At 35.4% G+C, this 22,828-nt stretch overlaps 1 protein-coding gene across 9 annotated transcripts in view; it reads right to left on the reverse strand.

The window, feature by feature from the left end:
• The window catches only part of QKI (QKI, KH domain containing RNA binding), a 155,994-nt gene that overhangs the window by 48,227 nt on the left and 84,939 nt on the right, over positions 1-22,828 (reverse strand). For 5 of the 9 annotated variants that reach the window (XM_051811275.1, XM_051811273.1, XM_051811277.1 and 2 more), the window contains exon 4: positions 3,309-3,452. In XM_051811275.1, coding sequence (XP_051667235.1) covers positions 3,309-3,452 — 144 coding nt within the window. Of the gene's footprint in view, positions 1-3,308; positions 3,453-21,424; positions 21,476-22,828 lie in introns of all 9 variants that reach the window. The other 4 variants (XM_051811272.1, XM_051811271.1, XM_051811270.1 and 1 more) reach the window with 1 other exon arrangement.

The raw sequence follows: 22,828 nt of genomic DNA on the forward strand, positions 1-22,828 counted from the left end.
TTTTAATTCTGTTGTATGTGCCTCATCCTATACAGAGGATAGGATAAAGGTGAATTAGCAATTAAAGAGACCTGGACATCTGTAAAATGAAAGGAGTATCTATAGAAACACATTCAGCTAGAAGAGTTCTTAGAAATGCAGAAGCCTAACATATTTCTGGCAGAAGAATTGAGCCCTAAAGTCCAGGACCTCAAAGAACAATTTCAAACCCTTATTGATGCTCTAATTCCATATGTTATACTTATGCACCTCCACTTACACAAGTCCTGTGTTTTTTCTTACATTCTGCAGTGCACAATCCAGAAGACCTTTTGCCTTTGCTTTGCAAGAGAACCACCCATCCTTACTGAACTCTTGCAAATAACACACAGCTCTCAAAGCTCTCAAAATAAAGAGAGATCAATAATCTGCAGGATTCGCTTCAGAAGGAGGCATAAGGACAGTACAGCTCAATGGGATCTCAGAAGTCTGCAGACTATTGTTTCAGCTTTTTTTCAAAGAAAAACATGGAAGAAGCAATACCATATGATATTGCAGGTCTAGATAATGACCAGTATCTCACTGAACTATGGGAAGAGGAAAGGAATTAGTCCTATGGAACATGAAGTACAGTCAAAATTAAAAAAAGGTTTCATACCAAAGAAATGGAAATTAAATATAAATTAATAATAATTAAAAAAAAATATTGGCCCTTCTCCTTGGGGAGAGGAAAATGGCATGTTCAGCCAGCCTGCCTCAAGTTGTCCTCGTTATTTCTAAAGATAAACTGCTTGACTATACGACCATCTTGTTAAAAATCTATTAATTCAAATCCATAAGGAAAAAAAAAATCATTAGTGATACAGGTTCACAAAGAAACACACTTTAGTACTGAAACAGTCTCTGTTCACCCAAGTACATTCAAAGAGAAATCTGTTTTAGGAAATTAGGCTTTTTAACATCTTGAGTACAAAAATAACTGATCATTCGAAGAAATTAGCAACTAATTCCCATCTCTTAGCACTAGAACACTAACACATTTCTGAAATTTATCTCAGAAACTCAAAGCATTGTCATTCTATAGCAAGAACGAGAATGAGTCTTCTCTCCCACAGTCTCAAACTTTAATCAAGTTGGACTGCAATAAAACAAATACATTTACATATCAATTTTAATCCTTTTATATTCATTTGAAAAACAGTAATAATTGCAGGTATTCTACCACAAGAAAGGGAATTTCCAATTTTCTGTTCATACATTTTAGAGTATCTTTGCAATCTTCCAATACCCACAATTTCACCCATATTGTTATAATTTGCTAGTATTTCCTTTTTTCTTCATCGTTCTCCTGATTATTTGAAGGTTTATGGCTTCCCTCAGAAGTTTTCAATTTGTATAATTTAATACTAAACTGAATTTTTCAGCTCTCAAACTGCCTGAAACCATAATTTGATTAAACAGCCATTTTTTATACTAATTGAGCAGATGCAATAGGTGGTGCAAAAAACAAGTTCACCTATATAATAATTCATTAGTATGTATTCCACATGCCTGTTTCAGCAAGGCATAATTTTGAGAAATTAGAGCCAGCAGACCTTTAACTCTTGCACAAGTAATGCGCACCACCTAAATCTCTTATGCCTATGTATAACATATGAAGATGATAATGAAGTGAACTGACAAAGTGTATTTCAACTGACGCTCTATTTGAACAATAGTTAGCCCTGTGTTGTTGTTTTCTATTAAAGGGGAAAACCAATTATTTCTGTAATGAGGATTACAGTGCTTCCCCAACTGATTAAGTTACTAAATGAGCCAGAGTGTTTTCAAGACAAAGATTTGGCTGACACTACCACAATGAAAAAACTACTAATGCATTAAATTTTTTTTTGAGGCTCAAAACACACCCATCCAACAGCTCCGCAAAACAAGTGTAACACAAACATACACAGAGTATACACATCAGTACTTCAGACATGCTGGGGGTTTGTGACCTATCACGTGATCTTGAAGTTGACCCTTCAGTCACATTATTCAACAATAAGAGGGAGGTAAAAGAATCAGATGTATGACAAAATTTCACATGGAAATTTAAGCTGCATGTTTTTAAAACTATTTGCTCTGTAGTACTTAGAGAACAAACATAATGGTTTCCAAGTTTTGCCCATATAAAAAGTCTTTTTCTTTCTACCATTTCTAATCCTGACTATAAACTCAACCCTAATGTGCTCAAAGTCTCTTTAATAAATTAATAAATTCTGATGATCTACTTTCTCTAGTGATTTTCTGCTTTCAGAAACTGACAATGTGCAATGTCAGAGGTGTAAATTACATTTTTTCATACCTCCTGCTTGATATTCTACCATTTTTTGATAATTCAAGAATTAAGTCTCTCTCCCTATCTTTAGTAACTTTTAAAAATGTGTTCTGAATAAATTTGCTTATAGAGACACCATGTGTCACCACAAATTTCCTCACAGCCAGCATCTATTAGCATTCACTAAGCACCCAAAATCAGTAGTCATTTTAATACCACCTAATACTTTCTTTCTCAAGATAATCTCATATTTTCCTCATAATATGGAAAATTTTTCCACCACTGAAAAAGATACAATTTATTCTTATCATTTTACAGTGGCACAAAAGTGGTGGTAAGAATGAGCACAAGATGCAAGTTAATGATACACCATACAGCCACACTTGCTTTGCGTGACAATACAGAGAATATCTAACAGAAGGGCTCTCACAGGGCAATTCTGGTCTCTGCAAGAGGCTTGAAGTCATCTAGCTGGCCAGAAGGCAGTTTATATTATCAGGAAATAAAAAAGACAACCCATTTTCCAGTTTCCCTACGTTCACGTATAGTGACAGGAGAGCTGATACTAAAGGATTTTGTTCTTTTTGGAAAGTGCTTAATGTGATGATCAAAAAAACCCATGCCTTCTTTTCCTAAAGTATCAGAATCATCTCAAAGTGAAACATAAAAGCACGTCATATTTCCCCAGCCTTAAAATGATGCATAGTAATACTGAAAAAGAGAAAACTAGTGTTTGCAAATAGTTTTTGCCTTTTAAAGGTGATAATTTCCTGCATCTATATCTAAAAAACAGGCAAAACCCCCCCAACATCTCTTTGAAATACTAATCTGTTGTAAGGAATAATTCAATCTCGGATGAGACATTTTAAAGATCATTAGAGTATTACAAGAGAATATCTAAACTTCATTTTAGGATGCCACTCTGCAGGCTTACTCTTACTGCTGCAGTATTAGTTGTATTTCAAAAGCAACTTTGAAAATGGAAATCAAAGGCTTGCATACAAATACTTACTGCAGGTATCAGTAACTTTTTTACTTCTTCAACAGCCCTCTTCAGTTTTATTTCTGCTCTGTTCTGAGCATCCTCCACAGTGATAAGTACATGTAAATCTTCATTCAGGTGTTCCCAGTTGGGCTTGCCTCGGTTCTGTTCTTCCTAAAAAAAATTAATACATGGAAGCTATGAAACACATTCTGTATGAAGTAATCACGTAAGCAGTAGACAAATTCTGTGAATTGTATGAACTGTATTTTCAGCCATATTTCTTCATACTTTGGAGACTGTTTTGTTTTATAGGAACTTAGGCTTCAAAATACTTTTTTGGGGATTTGTTTGTGTTTTAGAACCTCATACCCTATTAATTTTTTTTAAGACTACAATACAAATGCTGTTTCTTAGACTACCTTTCCTGGTTGAACAAAGGAATAAGAACAAGAAGAATTACAAACACAGTCTTACTTTAAATATTCTTTGCAGCCTTTTGAGAGTTAAAGACATAAGATATATTAGTGGTTAAGCAACGTAATCTTTTGAAGAAAAGTGAAAGAGACATCATAGTTAGAAACTCCATGTGAATCACTCCAAAGGAAAAGAAAGCAATTCTTCAGTGTTAAAAATCATTTTTAAATACTCATGAAGAAAAGATTCAAGACTCAAGCACGAGAAAAGGACTAGAAGTTGTAATTTTCAAAGCAGAGCTACATGTACTGGATGAAGGCAAGAGAGATGGCGTGGTTTTAATACTGAAGTCACAGAAGTGCACATGACAAGACTTTCATCATTAGATAGGTATTCTGTCACACCCATGGCATTAATAATCCCAAAGATAAATCTCAGAAATGTTTTCAGAAAGGGAGAGCAAGCTAAATAAAACACTTCTTATGTAGACAATTTTAAACAACAGATATCAATAAACTTAAATAACACACTCAAGTCGTTAAAAAAATTATATAATGAAACAACAAAGAAGAAACTTCCCAACAACTTTTTTAAGCTGTAAATACAGCTAGTTAAATTTCCCCAAAACCTCACTTAAATCTGAAAATATCTAAAATGTAATAAAACAAGTAAAAAATGAGAAATGTTTATTACAACTTTTGAATCTAAAAAAAGGTCCACACAAATAAACCCCACTTATCTGAAATTTAAAATACTGGACATAATATAAGAGTCTCCTATTTGTAAGATACACATTTGTGCTTTAACCGCAATTCACACTTTAATTTTGCATGCCTAATTTTCTTTAATCACAAATGTGTCTTTTCCCCCAAATTTCATGAAAAGTTCTTCCAGGAAATCAGAGGAAATATTTGAAGATGTAATACCAACAAATGCTCACAGTACTTTATATTCATATATACTTGAGGGATCACTGTTCCTTCAAATATTTTCTTTTTAATTCAGCTAAGTCTAAAATGTTGTCTGGAATGGATAAGGATAAAAATGGGGAAAAAAACAGAATCATGATAGATAAAAGGAAAATTTATGTAAAAGAATCAGTACTTGGAAAGAAACTTCTTTTCACTATTTATGTAACATGCACATATGCACTAATCCATACTACCAGCTACAGTGGTGTGGGGTTATCTTAGCCAACTTTGTAAACAAAGGTGGCTGTGAAAATAGCTCTATGAATTTCAGAAGCGAAGAAGAGAGAAAAATAATCCTTATTTATGGAACAGAACCCAACGCCAAGTGCAGCTGAGTTATAACATGTTCTCTGTTGCAATTTAATCTTTGAAAGAACTATCTATGACAAGGTATTTGCATCCTATTTATTCAATCATGATCAAAACTCCACTATTACTATTTAAACAATTCTGCTTATTATTATTTTTTTAGTCTAAAGCAGGAGTGAGTTGTTTTCTTTTAAGATGGTGACAAGCTATATTAATATGAGGTAGTACAAAATATTATGTTACACGTAGGATGAATGAGAGAAGGTTCCTAAACCAGCAGAGGGCAGAGCAAGAAACATGCAATTACCTCTTCTTGTACTGACACAATGCTGGAATGGAAAAGGTACTAGTTCCTAACTCAAGATGCATGACAACCTGCACTACTGCAGTATCATATGGGGGGGGAAGGCCAAGAGAGACAAATGGACAAATGACAAGGAAAGGTGACCCCAAGAAAAACAGCAAGTTCTGTTTCCAAAAGATAAGGAATGCCTAAATGCAGTTTTAGCTACTATGCAATTAAACACTATATAAATAGTGTGGGTAAACAAAGAGGCCTTACGGTGCCGTATCAATTTCTTTCATAATGAAAATAATAGGGTGCAAAGTTTCAAAAACTTGGAAAACTTGGAGGACTTACCATCTGTCAGCAGCAAAATTTAAAATCCACATTGTTGTAGTGTATTCATGATTCGTAATTTTTAGAAAACAAAAAACTCTTTCTTTGTTATTGAAAAGAAGGTAGCCTGCCTCTTGGTTTTTCGCTATTTAAAAGTTTCAGATTAATGTTACATCAAGTACTGATGCTGTACTCCAAATTATCTGTTGCAGCATGAGAATTTTTCGTTCAGTTAGAAAAGAGAACAAAGAAGATGTACATAGGACAAACAAATGATACAGAAGATTTTTTTTTTTCTCCTAATTTACTTTTAGGTAGAACGCATCATGTGTAAGGTCAATAATTACAGGTATTATTAAGGTCAGACCTTACAGCACAAGCAATCATAAAAACTACTTATCAGTAAGATAACTGAACTAGTGTATGACTATGACATGCTCTTCTATGGTCATGAAGTACATTAATAGAAGTCTTGTTGCTTAGAGTACCATTTATTAAGTCAAATGGAAAGACTGAAAGAAAGGTTAAGAAGAATAAAAGTCCGTACTGTGTTTTGAAAAAACAGTTAGTAACAAAAACAAAAAAGACAGAGTTTGGAATGGGCTTCCAATTTCTTCTGTTCTACCTCAATGCACTGGGGCTTTGAACTCCTCCAGTGCTTCCCTTCTGTCCCACAAAGTTGTTTTCTTAGTGGCTTAACAGTTTTCTAAGAAATGTCTTTTGCTCTGCTGAAAATTCTAGTTGAATGTTATACCAATATGTATAATTGATTATTTATTTGTTTGTTTTTACCAAAATTAGGAAATTCAGGTCCATACTAGCTCATTCATTGAAACAGAAAGTCAGATGCAAAATATACAACGGGGTTATGCTGATTGGAGAGAGAGAACCTGTAACCTCTTGTAGTTAAGAGCTGCAATTTTTTATGTTACCTCATTCTCCTTTTAAATCCTAAAAGGATGGTTTGGAAAAATGTATTTTCCCCCAAGTAAAATCTTTACTTATATTAAACTAATCCTCTGTGCAACAAGTCTTGAAACCTCTTTGACTACAACAAAACATTGTTGAGGAAGTCTGAACTGGTAAACTGAATATACCTGGAACGCAAGGAGGAAAGTATCTTTCTTAAGACTCATGAAATATGTTCCGAGATTTTAAGGGCTGATTAGGGTTTTCTTTTGAAAATTTTTTGGGAGAAAATGCTGAAAAGAAGGGCAGGACAAAATGACTACAATTTGCCCTGCTGCTTACTCAGTACAAAGAAACTAAGAGATGTGGTGGTCTTGGAGTGAATTGCAGATAAGACAAACCAGATTCACATCACAGATTCAGAGAACAGCTGAGGTGGGAAGGGACCCTGAACATCACCCAGTCCAAACCTCCTATTCATGTTAAACTCATGCATGTTGGGAAGGGCTAGGTTTTAAACATCTCCAGGGATGGAGACTCCATCACCTCTCTGAGCAACCTGCTCAGTGTTCAGTGACGATAAAAAAAGCTTTTTCTTAGGTTTAAATGTAACTTCTTTCCTTTCAGTGTGCCCACTGCCCCTTGTCTTTCAGTAGCAACTGTTGAGCAATTCAGCGTAGTTGCCAGGTCTACCTACTGAAAAAGCAACAAGGAGTAAGAGAAATTGTCATGAGAATTATTTTGGGAAAAAAAACATTTGTTACCTCAGCAGGAAGAGTATGCACACTGAAGAAAGAAACGGCACCAGGAAAATCAGAAAACCTGACTAAGGCTTGGAGAAAGAGAAATTCAATTGCATATATTCAAAATTACATACACAAGACATAATTTACAGCATGAAGTTTTCCTGCATCCCAAAGATTGTTTATGGAAGAATTATACAGGAAAAATGGAGACAGTGAAGACACGGGAAAGTATAGAGTGAAGTGATTTATGCCACAACCTTGGGAACAACAGTATTAGAAAAGCTTAATTACAACCAAACTGTCTTGTCTGCTAAATTAAAGAACATTAAGAACAACATAAATGGCAGATGAAATTTCACTGTGCTCCTTGTTTGGCAGAAATTTCAGTATCCTTAAATATGGTCTATTCTGTAAACAGATTTGCCTTCATTCTCTTGCCTGTGCATATATATACTCACTATCCTCAGAGTACCTATACAGAATAATGGACTACTTAATATTTATCTTGCTATGAAGGTCAATGTATCAGGTAGTTTAAAAGAAAAAAAACCTTGCTAAAACTCCTCAAAATTTAGCTGCAAAAAATTAAAAAGTAACAACTACAGAAATTTTCTTGGGGAAGGAATTGGGGGGGGGGAGCTGAAAAGCAGGCAAAGGTTGCCATTGACTTGAATCTATACAGTGAAACTTGAATATTAGAAAGGTTGTTCCATGAGAGGAAATACTGCAGTCCCTCTCACTGTTAATTTGTGTCATGTGTTTTCCATATCCCTCACCATACCGCAGGAATTTCAAGTTGTGGTCTTACACCTCCTGCATCTCGGGCCCTAATGGCCATTCCTATTTACATCTTCATATCCCATTCCAAAGCTTTCCTCTTAATTTCTCAACCTCTGACTTAACAAGAACTTACTAGCTTCCTGTAAGCTACACAAAGCAGATGATTAAAACTCACCTAGACTGGAGTACAAAGTTAGGTCTCTATAGAGCCAATACATTTCGAAAACTCTAAACCCAAAGGAAAGAAGTGTCAAGGTTAATCGAAACTGTTAAAATTATTCAGATGTTGAAAGGGGGAAATACTTTCAGAAAGAAAGTCATCACAAAATATTTTGTCATCAACTCTTTAAAAATCCTCAAACTTTACTTCTCACCACAAAGACCTTCACAGTATGGCCAACTGCCCCAAAAAAAAGTTGAAGAATTAGAAACTGGTGAAGTAGAATCCAGTCTTTTCCAGCTATCAGAATGCCATTAAAGGAAAATGGAATAAACACCAAAAGAAAAATACTTCTCTAGTATCTGTTTATATGCAGACAGGGAAATATTAGTTAGACAATAAAGAAAGAATGAAAAAATGAACGCAATGTGTTAAGAGTGAAAGAAGTTTTCCACATGTCATTTTTTTTTCAGAAAGCTATGGCCTATAGTATTAAAAAAGGCGCAACTTCTATCCTATGCACTTTTTTCCACTCCATCTCATACAATTTCCAGTAATGTAGGTGACTAAAAAGGTACAAACACAGCTCAGTACCAACAGCAGGAACCTTTTAAAGAAATGAAGCTGCTGGTTCAGGCAAGTGTTGAGAATGAACCTTAGCACTCTCACTCATCTTGAAGTGATAGCTATTAAATTCTGTTTTCACCAACCTATTAAACAAGCTGCTCTCCCTACTGAATGACAAAAACCACAGAAAAGCTAGAGTAAAAGGGAAGAATGTTTTCATATAATGTCAAATTGAACACTAAAATTAAAAAGCATCAGAATAGCTTTAGTCCTTTAAACCACACAAAGGTTTAATTCAAGTACACTCTAAGAACTTGAATTAAAATTATCCTAAGATATAAAAAACAGTATAATCCCTCATAACCATTTCTCGCAGTCAAATGGAGGTGGCAAGATGCAGAGAGAAGAAATTCAGCTATTTAGTAAAATTACCACACTATATTTTGTCTAATAAATTGTGCTGTAGGTACATTACAATTGACAGTAGTTCTAGATGAATATTTCTTTTGAATAATGAAAACATTCACATATATATATATATATATATCAAAGTTTTAAAAAAATTCAAAGAGCAGTTTAAAAGAAGTTGTGTGATTTTTTAAAAAAAGTTAACGTTGATTTAAAGCAATTTCAAACCAGAAGTTAAATTTAACTAAGAAGTCACCAATTAGGTCAATATAAACAAATTCTAGTCCTGATCCAATTTTAGTATTTTTAAATAAGAATTGATAGGTATTGTACCCATGCAACAGTGTCTGAATCAGTAAGTCCAACAGAAACATAAATCAATCATTCAGTACAGTTTACATCTTACTTTAGCACCTTTTGTTGACACAGTTGAACTGGCAAACCATTCCAGTTCCAAGTCAGAGTAATCTAAGAAGAATGTACTTTTCCCTCAAGTTGTCATTCCCAACCTTTCACAGGCTACAAGAACTGTCCATCTTGTGTTGTTCAACACAACTTCTGTTCTCGTAACTGTTCCTTCTGCCAACCTGAGCTACAGAATTTTATTTTTAAGTTTTTGGCACCTCTGCTGCACAGACAATTGAAAACAAACATCCAGAAGACAGATACTGTAACATATTGTGGAAGGAATAAACCACTCAGAAGTCTCAGTCTACAAATAATTCCATATCAGCATATTCATGAGAGTTTCCAGCCCTAACGAAGCAAAAATCACTTGAATCATCTCTCACTGTTGTCTTACTGTATCACTTTGTGACCAGTGTAACAACTTGCTACGGTTCACTCCCTTACCAGGCAGTCCTTACTTCTCCCACTGTGACTGGCTCCAGCATCACACCAGCCCTTCCCAAAACCAAGCCAACATGCTGATGGCACAAAATGTCTCCCCCCTCCCTCCATTTTCTCCTGGACAAGGGAGTTTCCGATAAGGAGTTACTGAGTGCCAACACAGGATCAGTGCTATAACTGGGAAAGGGAGAAGATGAGGGACCATATTTTAACACATAAGTGCCACTTAAAGACTGGCTTACCATGTCTCATGAAACCAACCTAAGTGAAATCCAATTGTTCCTGTCCCAAGGACAGAACACAGTTACCTTTATTATCTTATATGAAGCAACCTACTCATCTGTGTAAGAAGTAGGTATTAAATGCTAGAATACACTAGCAATTGTAAAGTGGAGTTTCCTCCTTCCATTTTTGCCACTGAATCTAAAGTGTTGACAGAATCGACTGGTGAAAAAACCAACCAAACAAAAAAATTCTGGAAAACAACTCCCCCACCCCCAAACCTATATTCACAAGGTAAGAACCCCGGCAATAATATTTCAATAGAAGCTGTTAATTTACATGAGGCCTGCAAACAAAATAAGTGCTTAGGTAAGTAGCAAAAATACATGATTTTATCAGATGAAATTCCAAACCAGCCCTGCAGAAAACCAGTTTAAAATGATGCACTAATTACAGTATCTGTTTGAACAACAGAAGTAATTTTATAACATGAAGCATCAGAAGACACTGATTGTCTTAACCCCTGCTGATAAACTGCTTTAATTGTGCAGTTACAGTCAGGCAAATTAACAGAGACTTTTGCTCCCACTGAGTTTCTAATGGTAGCAGTTCACAAGCAGAGAGTTGGTGGAAAAAAAATGTTACAAAGAAATGCTGAAGGAGTAGAACCTGGTTAGGGAGAACACTACAGCTTACTTCACATTTTGAATTTCTGATCATAGTTTTCACCTACAGAAACAACAGATGAATTGCTTAAATTAACAATCACATACTGCTGTTTCAAATGTCAAGCAAGTTAGTGTTATTTAGCATGTCTTTAATTATAAATTATTATTGTATACTAAGCCCCCACCAAGACAATTTTGGATTAAAAAAGTGGGTGTCTTCCTGCACACATTAAACTAGCTGGTAGCTGTCAAACATTGTCAAAAGGCATTATAAAAGAATCTTTTGAGAACTATTCTGAAAAAAAAAATCTAATGGCATGAAAAAACTTAATGTTTAAATGACACAAGAGGATACTGTTCTCTGTTTCAAAGCCCCAACGCAGACTTTGTGCTCAGTAAACTTCAAACCAGGCACCGCCCCAAGTTCAGATCTGCCCTGCAGTCAAAATGGTTCCTGCATGCTCACACCACCACACTGGATCTTTCCAAAGCTGTGGCTTCACGGCACGACTGAACTGAGCTGATCCAACCCTTGTGATCTGCTGACAGAAGAGGAAGTCCCTGTCACCACCCCAGCTGGCACACTCACGCCCCCTGCTCTGCAGGGCTGTTGCAGCTCCAGAGAGCAGAGCCAGCAGAAACTCCCTGTCACAAAGGGTAAGTTTCCACAAAACAGGCAGCAGGACTGCATCTCTCCTCAGGATTTTCTTCTTGCATATTTGTCTCAAGTTGTGTCAGTGTGTAAAATAAGATTTGTGGAACAAGCTGTATTGTCGAGTGCTATCAAAACCCAGGAGCCTGTTAACACTGAATATTTCACTGTTGCGGGATGGAAGTAAAACAGTTTTGTATGCATTGGTATCCTCAAGGAAATAAATAAGAATTTAGCACGTGAAATGCATAGCATAAACTCAATACCTGGATATATTTGTTAGAGAGGAATGCAATTTTTAATATTGACACTTAAAATTACCATGAAATATCAAATGTTACCCAGTCAGAGGAGTGAGACTGTTAATTTCTTTGGCTTTGGACTACTTATAAAAGTTTTAACATTTTAACTTCACCAGTATTCTTGGCGTAGTAAATTTCATATGAAGACAGTTACACTGAGATCCAAATATGATTTTATTCCCCTACAGAAAAGGGAATAAGCGGTATGAAGCATTTCACAATACTGTGATTGTTTTTATACACTGACCACTTGCTAAATAAATATCAAATTCCCTCAAAAGATAATGAAATACCAATAAATCCTGAATGCAGGTCTTTTTAAATCAGAGTTAGCTTCAGATGGATTTTTGAAGGGAAGTACCTCCACACTCTGAATCTCAAGGTACAAAAGACATTTTTAAATGAACGCTTAGACCAACAAAACCCAATCTGTGACAGTGGACACATTCCTCAGAGCATTCTCTGATCAGGCAATACAGACAGTAAGTGTACTTCAACTCATGACTCAAGTCCATTCTTTATCAGTCACTAATGAAATTAACTTCAAAATAATCTGCAACTGTTCTAAAATCTCTTCTGCGTAAACCTATTTGCCTCTGAGCTTATGAACATTATAAATCACTATGAAGCTCATTCTACTACTCAGTTTTTGATGGAGAAAGGTTGAAAAACAGAAAGTATTCTTTTATATGCCTTATTATCAAACAGCACATATGTATCATGCACAGATAGTAAATTACTCAATTTACATAGTCTTAACATACTTTAGAATTTTTATTTTACCAATAATTAACAGGATGCTCAAAACAGAAAGTATATCTAGAATAGATCAGGTTTTATGAACATAAAAAGGTATTTATTTTAAAGTATGACCAACATGTCACTAAAATAATATTTCACTATATAGTACTGTTAAATTTAGTCTTTTAAGTACATTAAGATTCTTTTGCATATCTCAGTTTTTATTTAAGCAGTATTCCAGCTGTATTATATTTTAATTTACCACTGTATTTCCTTCTCCCCAGGAAGAAGACTAGTACACCAAGGTACTAGCCTTGCTAATGCATACCTCTGTTCCACCTGAAAACTTACCAAGGTGTCCAAAACTCTTCTAAAGTATATGCTGACAGGAAAAACAGTCTTAATTAAACTGAAATCTGATGCCTCTTTTTCATCTGGGATTCTCAAACTAGGAGATCTGAAAGTGTTGACATGTTGACATCCAAAAGTACCTAATCTAGTACACTTTCCAGAACTAACTCAAAGCATGTCAACTTCAAGAAATTTGCTTGAAGAAAGAAGCTGAACTGCAAGAAAGTGCAACGTAACAATCCAGTGGCTTGTACACTGGTCCAGGAAATGAGCATCAAGATCCTAGTACTGCCTCAGGCAAATAGGCATCCACATCAGCAGGCTGACATTCCAGGAGTGCCCTAGCATCATGCCAAAGAAACACACAAGGAAGTGCTTTCTACTTTGCCCTTTATGAAAGCAAATCACTGCCCAGGAGGTGAGGAAAAAAAAAAAAAGGAGGCATCCCTAGCCCAGTGATACAGGACTTCATCAGGAGTTGGGTTCCTGTGTTTTTTCTTAGAACTGGAGCCTTTTTGCAGTTGTAAATAATTAAATAAAACATATAAACAGCATGCTGAGGTGAACCTTCATTTATAACTTCAAGGTAAGCCTCCTAGTTTTTCCTTTTTCCATTCATACAAAACTTTTACTTTCATCTGTACAATGAACACAAATGGTGGAAAGCTTCAAAAGCACCTGTGGTTTAATGATTTGGGAACTTAGGAGAAACACCTGAACAGTGGTTTCACATTTCTGAACTCTTATTGTTTACAGTGAAGTGCTACCATTATTCCTCAGCTGTATTTAAGGGGACAAAAACCCCCCCTGTCTACTCAATGGTTTCTCAGTCTTCTAGTATACACAGTAAAGTGCTCCCAAATATTTCTTTAGGTGATTTTTTTAATAGTTAAAAAGAAAACAAGCAAACAAACAAAAAACCAAACACCCTAACCCCAAAACACTTCTTAATTTCAATTTGGACTACCATTTACTGCATGCTGAATTTGGAAAACTGCACTCTGTGTAGTACTAGCCACTAGCACTTGGTCAAGTAAAAACCATAAAATAAATTATATTTTTGTATTCAACAGATAACATGTTCAGCTCTTAGGCTAACAGTATAATTTTACAAGTTTTAAAAAATTTTTTTCCTCTTTTGAAGTACTGTCATGTAACTTTCATCAACAGTAGCTGCTGCACATAATTGTGGCATCTGTCTTTACTGAATTTCAACCATTTTTATTTCTCTATTCCATGTTTTATTTCCTCTCTGCCTTGCTTAGACTTGATTGCTGCTTTGCATAGCAAACCTGGGTCAGTGCATAAACATTCTCTATATCAATAATTTGAGCTCAGTGTTAAATTCATCCATTTCTCAAATTAAACTCATTCTCAAACACCTGTGGATCCTGCTCTTTTATGACTGCTCTACATATAAGCAAAGCTGAACAAACCGTAAGGGTTAAGAAATATCAAAATAAAACCACACTTTTCTTCAAGTGCTATTCCTGCTTAATCTAAACATGAATTCCAGCAGTTTTCACTCCTTTATGTTAAAAGTCTAAGAAGTAGACAAAGCTACAGTAATTAATACATAATTTGTGATTATTTTTTTTTTATAATTAGGAATAAATAGCTGGAGTTTTTTCCAAACTAAATTTACCTACCTGTGAAAAAAAAGGAGGGGAAAGAAACAGAAAGAGGAGAAAAAAATGTAAGTGACCTTTTGGAAGTATCGGAATAAACAGCTGCTGACAACCTGCATTTTAATGCCAACATATCAAGACTTCTATTTTCTTCATCTTGTTTTGCCTGTCGCTTCCAGAGTCCAGCAATTCAGACTTTGCTTGAAAATCCAACCATTTTGCTTTTAGCATTTCCTAACGAGGAGCTGCACATATATGCTCTCATATATGTGTATATATATGTGTGTGTGTATATATGTGTGCATATATATAGATAGACAGATATGAAAGATGTATCAATACGGATTCCTCTGTATAAATTTTGGTGAAGGTCTTAAGACAGTATATTGAAAAGACAACTCTGTGAAATTGCAATATACTCACGCCAACCCTTTGGGTTTTTTGTTACAAAATAACTGTAAGCTTCTGAGAGAATATTATTCTTCCCCATTTTCCCATGCTTTTAAAATTTACAATAATACACAATTACTAACCTTCTTAACATCTTTTCAGAAACTGCTTAAGACTCAGTAAGAAAACCTCCAAATCTTTGTACAAAAGTATACAAAGATGTTGCTACAGAATATTTTTAACAGAAACTTAAATTGAACATGTTTAACACAACCTCAGCATGCCAAGACAGTTGGGAATTACCACCTCGTAGCCCACAATGTAATAGACAAGCTTCAGACAGTTAAACTGCACAAAAGTTAAATTTAAGAAAATAAAAAAGAAAATTCTTCCCTATTCCAGCCCCCCCTCAAAAAAAACCTGAAGAAAAAACCAGCAAGTTTACAAGTTTTACTTTTCCTAAGTATGAAAAAGGCTAAGTGACCTCAGTTTAAGAATATGAACAGTTACTACTGTTTCTTTAAAATCAGATGACTTGTAACGTAAAATAAAATTACTTTTATAGTAATATGCTGTTTACTTTAGGGCTTTGGGATCTTTAGGTTTTTACTATTTGTCAAAGCAATGAAAATAAGATACTCATGACTCAAACCAAACATACTTAGGTAGTGGCTAAGTTTCAAATAACTCAAATAACTTCCCAAGCCATAAAGAAACTGCTTTGTTCAGAGAAATGAAAAAAAAATTAAAAGAGGTAAAACAAACATTCAGCACCACTGATTTTTTTAGATTGGTTCAGGGGCACACTGGGGAGGGGCAAGGGTATATAAATTCAATACTTGAACTAGTGTCACTTTGCCAATAGTACTTCACATCTGGGCTACAAGAATGCAGCCAAACACAAGAAAGAGACCATGCACAGAAAAGCAAAGCTGTTTTTACTGCCAGGGCCAGGCTGACATGGTTGCAATGCCAGAGCTTTAGATCAAAACCTGTATCCTGAAATGTCTGAGAATGGTTCTTTCTGGTTTGGATGTGTAAGCAAATGATAACTGAGTTTTGACAAGAACAGGTAGAGTCAAACTGGAAAAAACAGGGGGAGGGGGAGGTAAGTAATCAATGTTACCACAGCTCTCATGCATAAGCAGAAGTGCTCTGACCTCAATGAACAATAGTGTATCAAGTATTTATATGATAATACCTAGTATTTTTCTTATTTCCCCTTTCTTGTTTCAGTCCTCGAGATGAATCTTCCTTGAAGATTTCCTCTAAGATGCATAATGAAGACCAGGTGTCTGAATCTCTCCTGCTTCCTGCAGGTCTGCCAGGAAGACTCAAGTGCCTAGGCAGCTAAATGCTACCCTGAATATTTAGATTCACAGCACCTCTTATGCCAGCGAGAAAACACAGCACTAAACATAAACCAAACTTTTTCATAAGCAGTTGCTTAAATGAATATTGACAACTTTAGACACAATGTCTGTGCTTATAATTAGAACACTGATCTTGCATAGTCACATCAGAGAAACTGTCTCAAATCTCAAGAGAGAACTATTCTGTTTTCTTGCATAGAAGTGTTTCTTCTGCAGATTTCAGTATGACACAGCTGGAATGCTAACTGCTCACTCCCACCAAGAGAAGTGGGTCCATTCCTTTGTCCTTCCCTCTTCTTTGCCACTGGGGCCTTACACAGCCAGTTCACACAGCAGCAAACTACTGCTGCCAGATTACGTTTTGCCTGTTTAGCAGGCTGAACTGGCTCAGTGACATATTCCTCAAGTAGCAGGTTGAGCACGAAGGAGGGCACAGGTATGACTCCCTCTGAAGAAAGTTGCCAGCCACCAGTTACAATCTCTGCCAGGCTTCACAGCAGCCCAGCCACTCCCAACAGGGGGTGAGGATGGGGAGCCCCATGCTCTTGACTGCTCAGTGGACAGGTTGGCACTTATTAGTGCCACTTACAGCAAATGTAATCTTACTGTAATACATAAATTGCTATTTTAAAGTTAAGTATTCTGAAAACTCAGTTTCCACTCCCAATTAGGCGTGAAACCAATCAGCACCTTTCACTTCCAATGTTACATCTCAGTTGCCTCCCTGAGAAATAAGCATTCTATGTCCCATGTATTTAAGGAAGGGCGTGTCAAAGAAAAAAAACCTAGTCACTCACAGCATAGTGATTAACTCAAAAAAAAAATAAAATTCATGTAGACAAAAAGGTCATAACCAGCAACTCTAATTCTGGCATCTTCCTATTTGAATATGCAATCTCAACACTCTTCTTAAAAATGTGTAATTTCACAGGACATGTCAGCTGGGTTTCAGCAGCCCTGCTTCCCCTCTTCATCATACAGCAGGACTAATGCTGCCCCCTATTACATAAGACTCTTTGTTTTAAGGCTTTTGTAATCTCTTAGGAGTGCTTTCCACTAACGAATTACATAATTAATATGTCACTCAGTTATTCACTCTCATTTCTTTACACAGTGATTTCTCCCACAGTACTGTGTTCTGAATATTCAGATTTTTAGAAGCATTAAAGAACATCTTGCCTTTTAGGTTAGAGAGGAATGAGACAAAAAATGGTGCTCCAAGCTAATTATGCAGTCAGCAGGTCTCCTGAAACTCTGTTACAGAAGGGCTTTATCTTAGTGACCAGGTACTCTTAAGCAGAGCCCACAGTTCTTACTCCAGTGAGTAAGACATGATGGTTAGTGGACCCCTCTATAGTCCGTGAGTCTTGCGGAGAAGACAGTCAAATTCTTTGGTTAATGCAACAATTTTCCACAGAATATTGCTATTAAACAGACATTATGCTACAAGGTGGCATAAGTTCACAGCATGTTACCAAACATATTGTGTTGCCCAGACAGGGTAAGATGTTCTTTACCAGTTTGAAACTACTGAAAAGCTAAATTTCATGGTCATTCTAATCCATGTAGTAACTCATGGGCTCTATATGTAGAAAGCTCACCAGTTATTTGGAATGTTTTTATTCAGGTTGAGTCTCCATTCACACAGGTTTTCTGTTTGGATTTGCTTTTTGGTTTTTCCACATTTTCTTTTTTTGTTGCTGTTTGGGGGGGGGGTTGTGGGTGTTGGGGGGTTTTTTTGTTTGTTTGTTTGTTTGTTTCTTTTCTTTTTGGTTTCAGGAAAGGGCTCTGTGAGCTTTATGTTTTGTATTCATACTATGTTAATACTTCTAAGCAGTGCAAAAACTGCAGTGTAGTTTGTTGTCCATGATTTATTTTTTCTTCAACACTGACCCACAATCAAGTAGTATAACACTGAGTAGAACAAGGAATATATCATTTTATATAGCTATTCATCACTGCTAATACTGTTAGATTTTAACACATTTAATAGTAACAGTCTAGCCTTAATTATTATCTCCATTCTCTTATTTTTTATTTGCTAAACTATTAAAACACCAAGTTCACCCTTAAACTATAACAATTGACTCTTACAGTGATTACACAATCATATGTTTAATATATCTTTGGGTTTCAATCATTTCACTCCCTCCTGAAATAGTTCCATTCTCTCTAAACTCAGTTGGAACAAACCTATTTGTAAACAAACAACCTGAACAACAGCTCAAGACAGATGGAAAGTATCAGGGCAAGATCCTAATGCAAATTGAATAAACTAACTTCTACTTAAAAAATAAATGAAATGTTGTTATAAACAATACAGAAAACACAAAATTTGCCACTGAGTACATAACTGACAATTAATATTGGCTAACAAACTAAAGTTGAGTCCTTGAAAGAACTCAGAACCATGCCTCGAATAGTCTCAGCATACATGCTTCCCTTATATTTATGTAACCTTGTACACAGTCTCTAATTACACTTTTATTGCAGCAGTTGCCTCAAATCCTTGCTACAATTACATGGGATTTGACTCACCCAAGCTACTACCTAGATAACTCAAAGTGTGACCACAGTTCCAAACCTTCTTTACAACCAATTTCATGCAACAATTCCATTGATTATAATGACTGCAGAATTAGGAGTATCCAGCATGTTCTCAAGGGTAGATTAAAATGTAATAATAGTCTTGCCAGTTAAAGACTGTATAGCTGAGTGCCAGCCTGGCACTGATATTCGATGGCTCTTGAGAATACTGCTGATAATATATTAGGGAAGCCTTTCCTACAGTAATGATGGATATTTAGGATCAGTATCGCTCTTTATCTCTCAGGTGACCTCAATCCAGTGATTTAAAAAAACCAACCAACCAAAAAAGAACAACACGACCGACAAAAAACTCCAGTCTTTACACCTTCTACACATAATGAGCTGAAACTCACAATTTTTTTAGTTAAGTTGAATTACTATACACTTCCATCAGCTCTTTATATAGTATCTGTGCAACACATTTAAAATAAAACCCTTGTGAAATTATTGAAATAAATAATTTCCATAAAGGAGTAATTATGGAAATTCTGTTCACTTTTTGAATTGGAAAACAAAGTGTAATAAAATCCCTGTTCATTATGTAAACACAAAAGAAAGTGAAAGCTAATCATAATTTTGATTCAAAGTCAAATATCACAATGTTTACATATATACCGGTTTTAGGAGAAAATGTCTAAATATGCATCCTTCAAGATCCCATTCAATTAGCAGTCCTACAACTGCTGTTTAGGAGACAATATCATCCTTCGAAAAAGACATCTGTTTTCATGTACTTTTTGAGTCCCACAGATTCTGGTAAAATGTACAGAAATGTAATTTTTAAAAAAAGCTCATTAAATAGTGAATTTGCTGACATCTTCATTTGCATCATTATGAGTTAAACTGAGTATGCAAACTAAGATCTATTATTAACCAAATTATCACAGCTCTATTGCAAGTCTCCATAATATGAAAAATTAAGACTCACGAAAAATTTCAAATTTCACTTTTTCAACACAGTGCCACATGGGTAGATCTAGCCATTTCCCTCAGATACCAAAGATATTAATGAAGAGAGAAGTATTATGAATAAATACTGGACAGATTAAAAGAATCAAACAGAATGTCGTTATAGTATAAAGCTGCAGAAGCAAAGCAAATCCTTGATGGGTTAACGGAGCCTGAAGGTATTTAAAAGCAAGTAAGTTCTAACAGATTCCAGTACATTATTAGAGACATACAAAAGTTATTAAAAAAAATTAACTGCTTCTACTCTTCAGAAGACAAGTTCCAAGGTTTTTTGTTAAAATGTCTATTATATACATTTTCAGATTGCATGCTTATCTGCCCACACAAAGTCAATTAATGTACTTTTGAATTACAAATGCTGAAGATGGTAAGACTGGGTAAAAAAGGTAATTATGTGCATGCCTTTCTTATGTTCTACAATGGTTTCACCCATCTTCAAAAATAAGACAGCATTGTACATGAATTGAGGACAAGAATAATTCCACACTTTGCTAACATCCTAGACAGGAAGGTAACTTCCTTCATTCTAAATGTTTCCTGTGTTTCAGAAAAGCACCAATTTTCTTCAAAATGCATTTCCAACAGATGACAAAGATTTACTGCCAACTGACAGGTGCTGACCTCCCACTTCCAGACCTGGTCACTATTTTTTCCCCATCCTCTCCCTTCTCAAAATGGTACAGCTATTTATTTGGGTCAATACAGTTCGTTAAGTAGGAAATTTTTTTATTTCACTGAACTATTCTCTCACATTAGCTGACCAAAGTCTAGCTTCTTTCCTGTTCCCACTGTAACGCTCTAATATTTGTTTCCACCTCCCAAAAGAGAAGTTGAGTGAAACTCTCAAATACATGCAATCCTCTATTGTTATGAAACAATGCAAACTGTCTGGTTTTATTCACGATAAGGGATAGAAAGGCCCAAAAAAATTTCAGCAAAACAGATCGACAGTTCCTTCCTGTACCTCCAATACAACTCAGAAAGAAGAAACTCAACATGAGCTCTCAGAAATGCCCCTAGCAGAAGAAACTCAACATGAGCTCTCAGAAATGCCCCAGCAGAGAAATAGATACAGGTTTAGTACCAGTACATAAGAGCTTGTTAAAATGTCCTTAGTAAGAATGCCAAAGAGATGATTTGAACACCAGCAGTCGGAGGTAGGAAACATTAGACACTGTTTAATTTTTTTTTATGAAAAAAATCACTATCATGGGCCACCCAACACAATTTACATTTTGAAGATAGGTTCAAAAGAAAAAACTTCAACAACTATTGTCACAAAAATCTTACCAATATTAAACTTGCGTATTTTTGCAGCAGTTAGATATTACAACAGTGTGTAACTGATGTGAAGCCTGTCAATAATCAATGAAAGCTTAATTATAGTTTTTCTCACGTACAATCATACAAAGCCACTTAGGGAAGAGGAAGGGGCCGAGATTCTTTTTCAGCCAGGGTCTCCTCAAATAGTAGGTGATTTGCAAAAACTTACTGGAATGTTTCCAAGAAGTAAAAAATTTACTTGCCTCTACCTCCAAAACTGCTGGATCATGGCTGTCTCTGCTCTTAAAGGAGACCTGAAAAGCAAAAAAAAATTGGGCTTGTGCCCTATTTTGCTTCTTTAAGATGTTTGAGAGGCATGAAGAGTTGGAATTAGGGTTTGTTGGGGGGGTGTTTGTTTTTTTCCCCCCCCTATGATGGACATAAATTATCCCTTCTTCTTTACTGGAGACTGAAATTTCAAGAAGCCATAATAGAAGACAACCTAGTTAAGGAAAAACAATGCAAGAATCAACAGAATCTAAGTCACAGAAGAAAGAACAAACTTCTTTTTTTTTTGTCCCCTCACCCCTACTTCCTTCAAGTTCTCCTTCATTTGAATGATGAATAGCGCAAAAATCCCTCTCCAGAGTTAAGTATTCTTGCAGTACCACTACTAGTGGTGCTGGTGATTTGCACACATATTTATGATTTAACATTATGTGTGCTAAAGAAAAAAAAAGGTGGGGAAAATCAATTAGAAATTTGATTGAGTTTGTATTTTAAAATTCTAAGATAAAATGCAATAGAAGAAAAAAACTCAAGTCAAGATTCTTTATGTTTCAAAAGAGGAAAATAAGTAGAAAAATAACTGTTAGGAGTTCTTTGCTAATGGAAAAGACAGAAAAAACCCACAAGTTGGCTAGCTATAAAAGGGAGACACACAAGACTTCCTCTTCCACTACTAACATGGCCTGAAAGGCAGTTCATACGTATGTTATAGTGGTGCAGTTATAAAAGCAGCTGTAGTGTTTTTTCCTAAAAAAAATAGCGTATTACATCTTATAGCTCAAGGCTCATTTAAAAGTAAAATAAAATTAAAAGTCAAATTTATACCAGATGCAAATTAGCAAGGAGGATAGTTTATTTTAACTAATGTCCATTACTGTTGGGGCAACTAAACTAGCTCATTAATTTTAAGCGAGATGGAACAGTATCATGTAATCCATTCAAAAAATTGTTCAGAGCCTCTCTTCCTTCCACCCACGCTTCAACTATGTATTTACTATATCAGAAAAAGGAAAGTCAAATTTATTTATTTTTTGTAAAAAGAGAAATTAAAGATGTTGCTTATGAAAAAGTGCAATCATCAAGAAAAGCAAAAGCATAATGCCTAAAAATAAGAAAAGTATACCCAAAGTACATCCTTAGAACACTATTTAAACACAACATAAATTCTCATAAACTTTATATCACAGAAAAACTATACTCAAAGAGTACAGGGTTATAGTCAATGTTTTAAGTCGAATCAGTGAACTGGCTGAAGTTCCTCATCATTCATGTTGATACATGGAATGTGATCTTGCTGAAATGCTAAACCAATATTAGACAGGCCAAAGACCTGAACATCTTTACCTTAGGTCTATTACTCAACTCAAATCTCTATTTCC

This window comes from Manacus candei, unplaced genomic scaffold, assembly GCF_025592945.1.
Source record: "Manacus candei isolate 608988 ecotype Guabito, Panama unplaced genomic scaffold, ASM2559294v1 h1tg000081l, whole genome shotgun sequence".
In the NCBI taxonomy this organism is placed as follows: Eukaryota; Metazoa; Chordata; class Aves; order Passeriformes; family Pipridae; genus Manacus; species Manacus candei.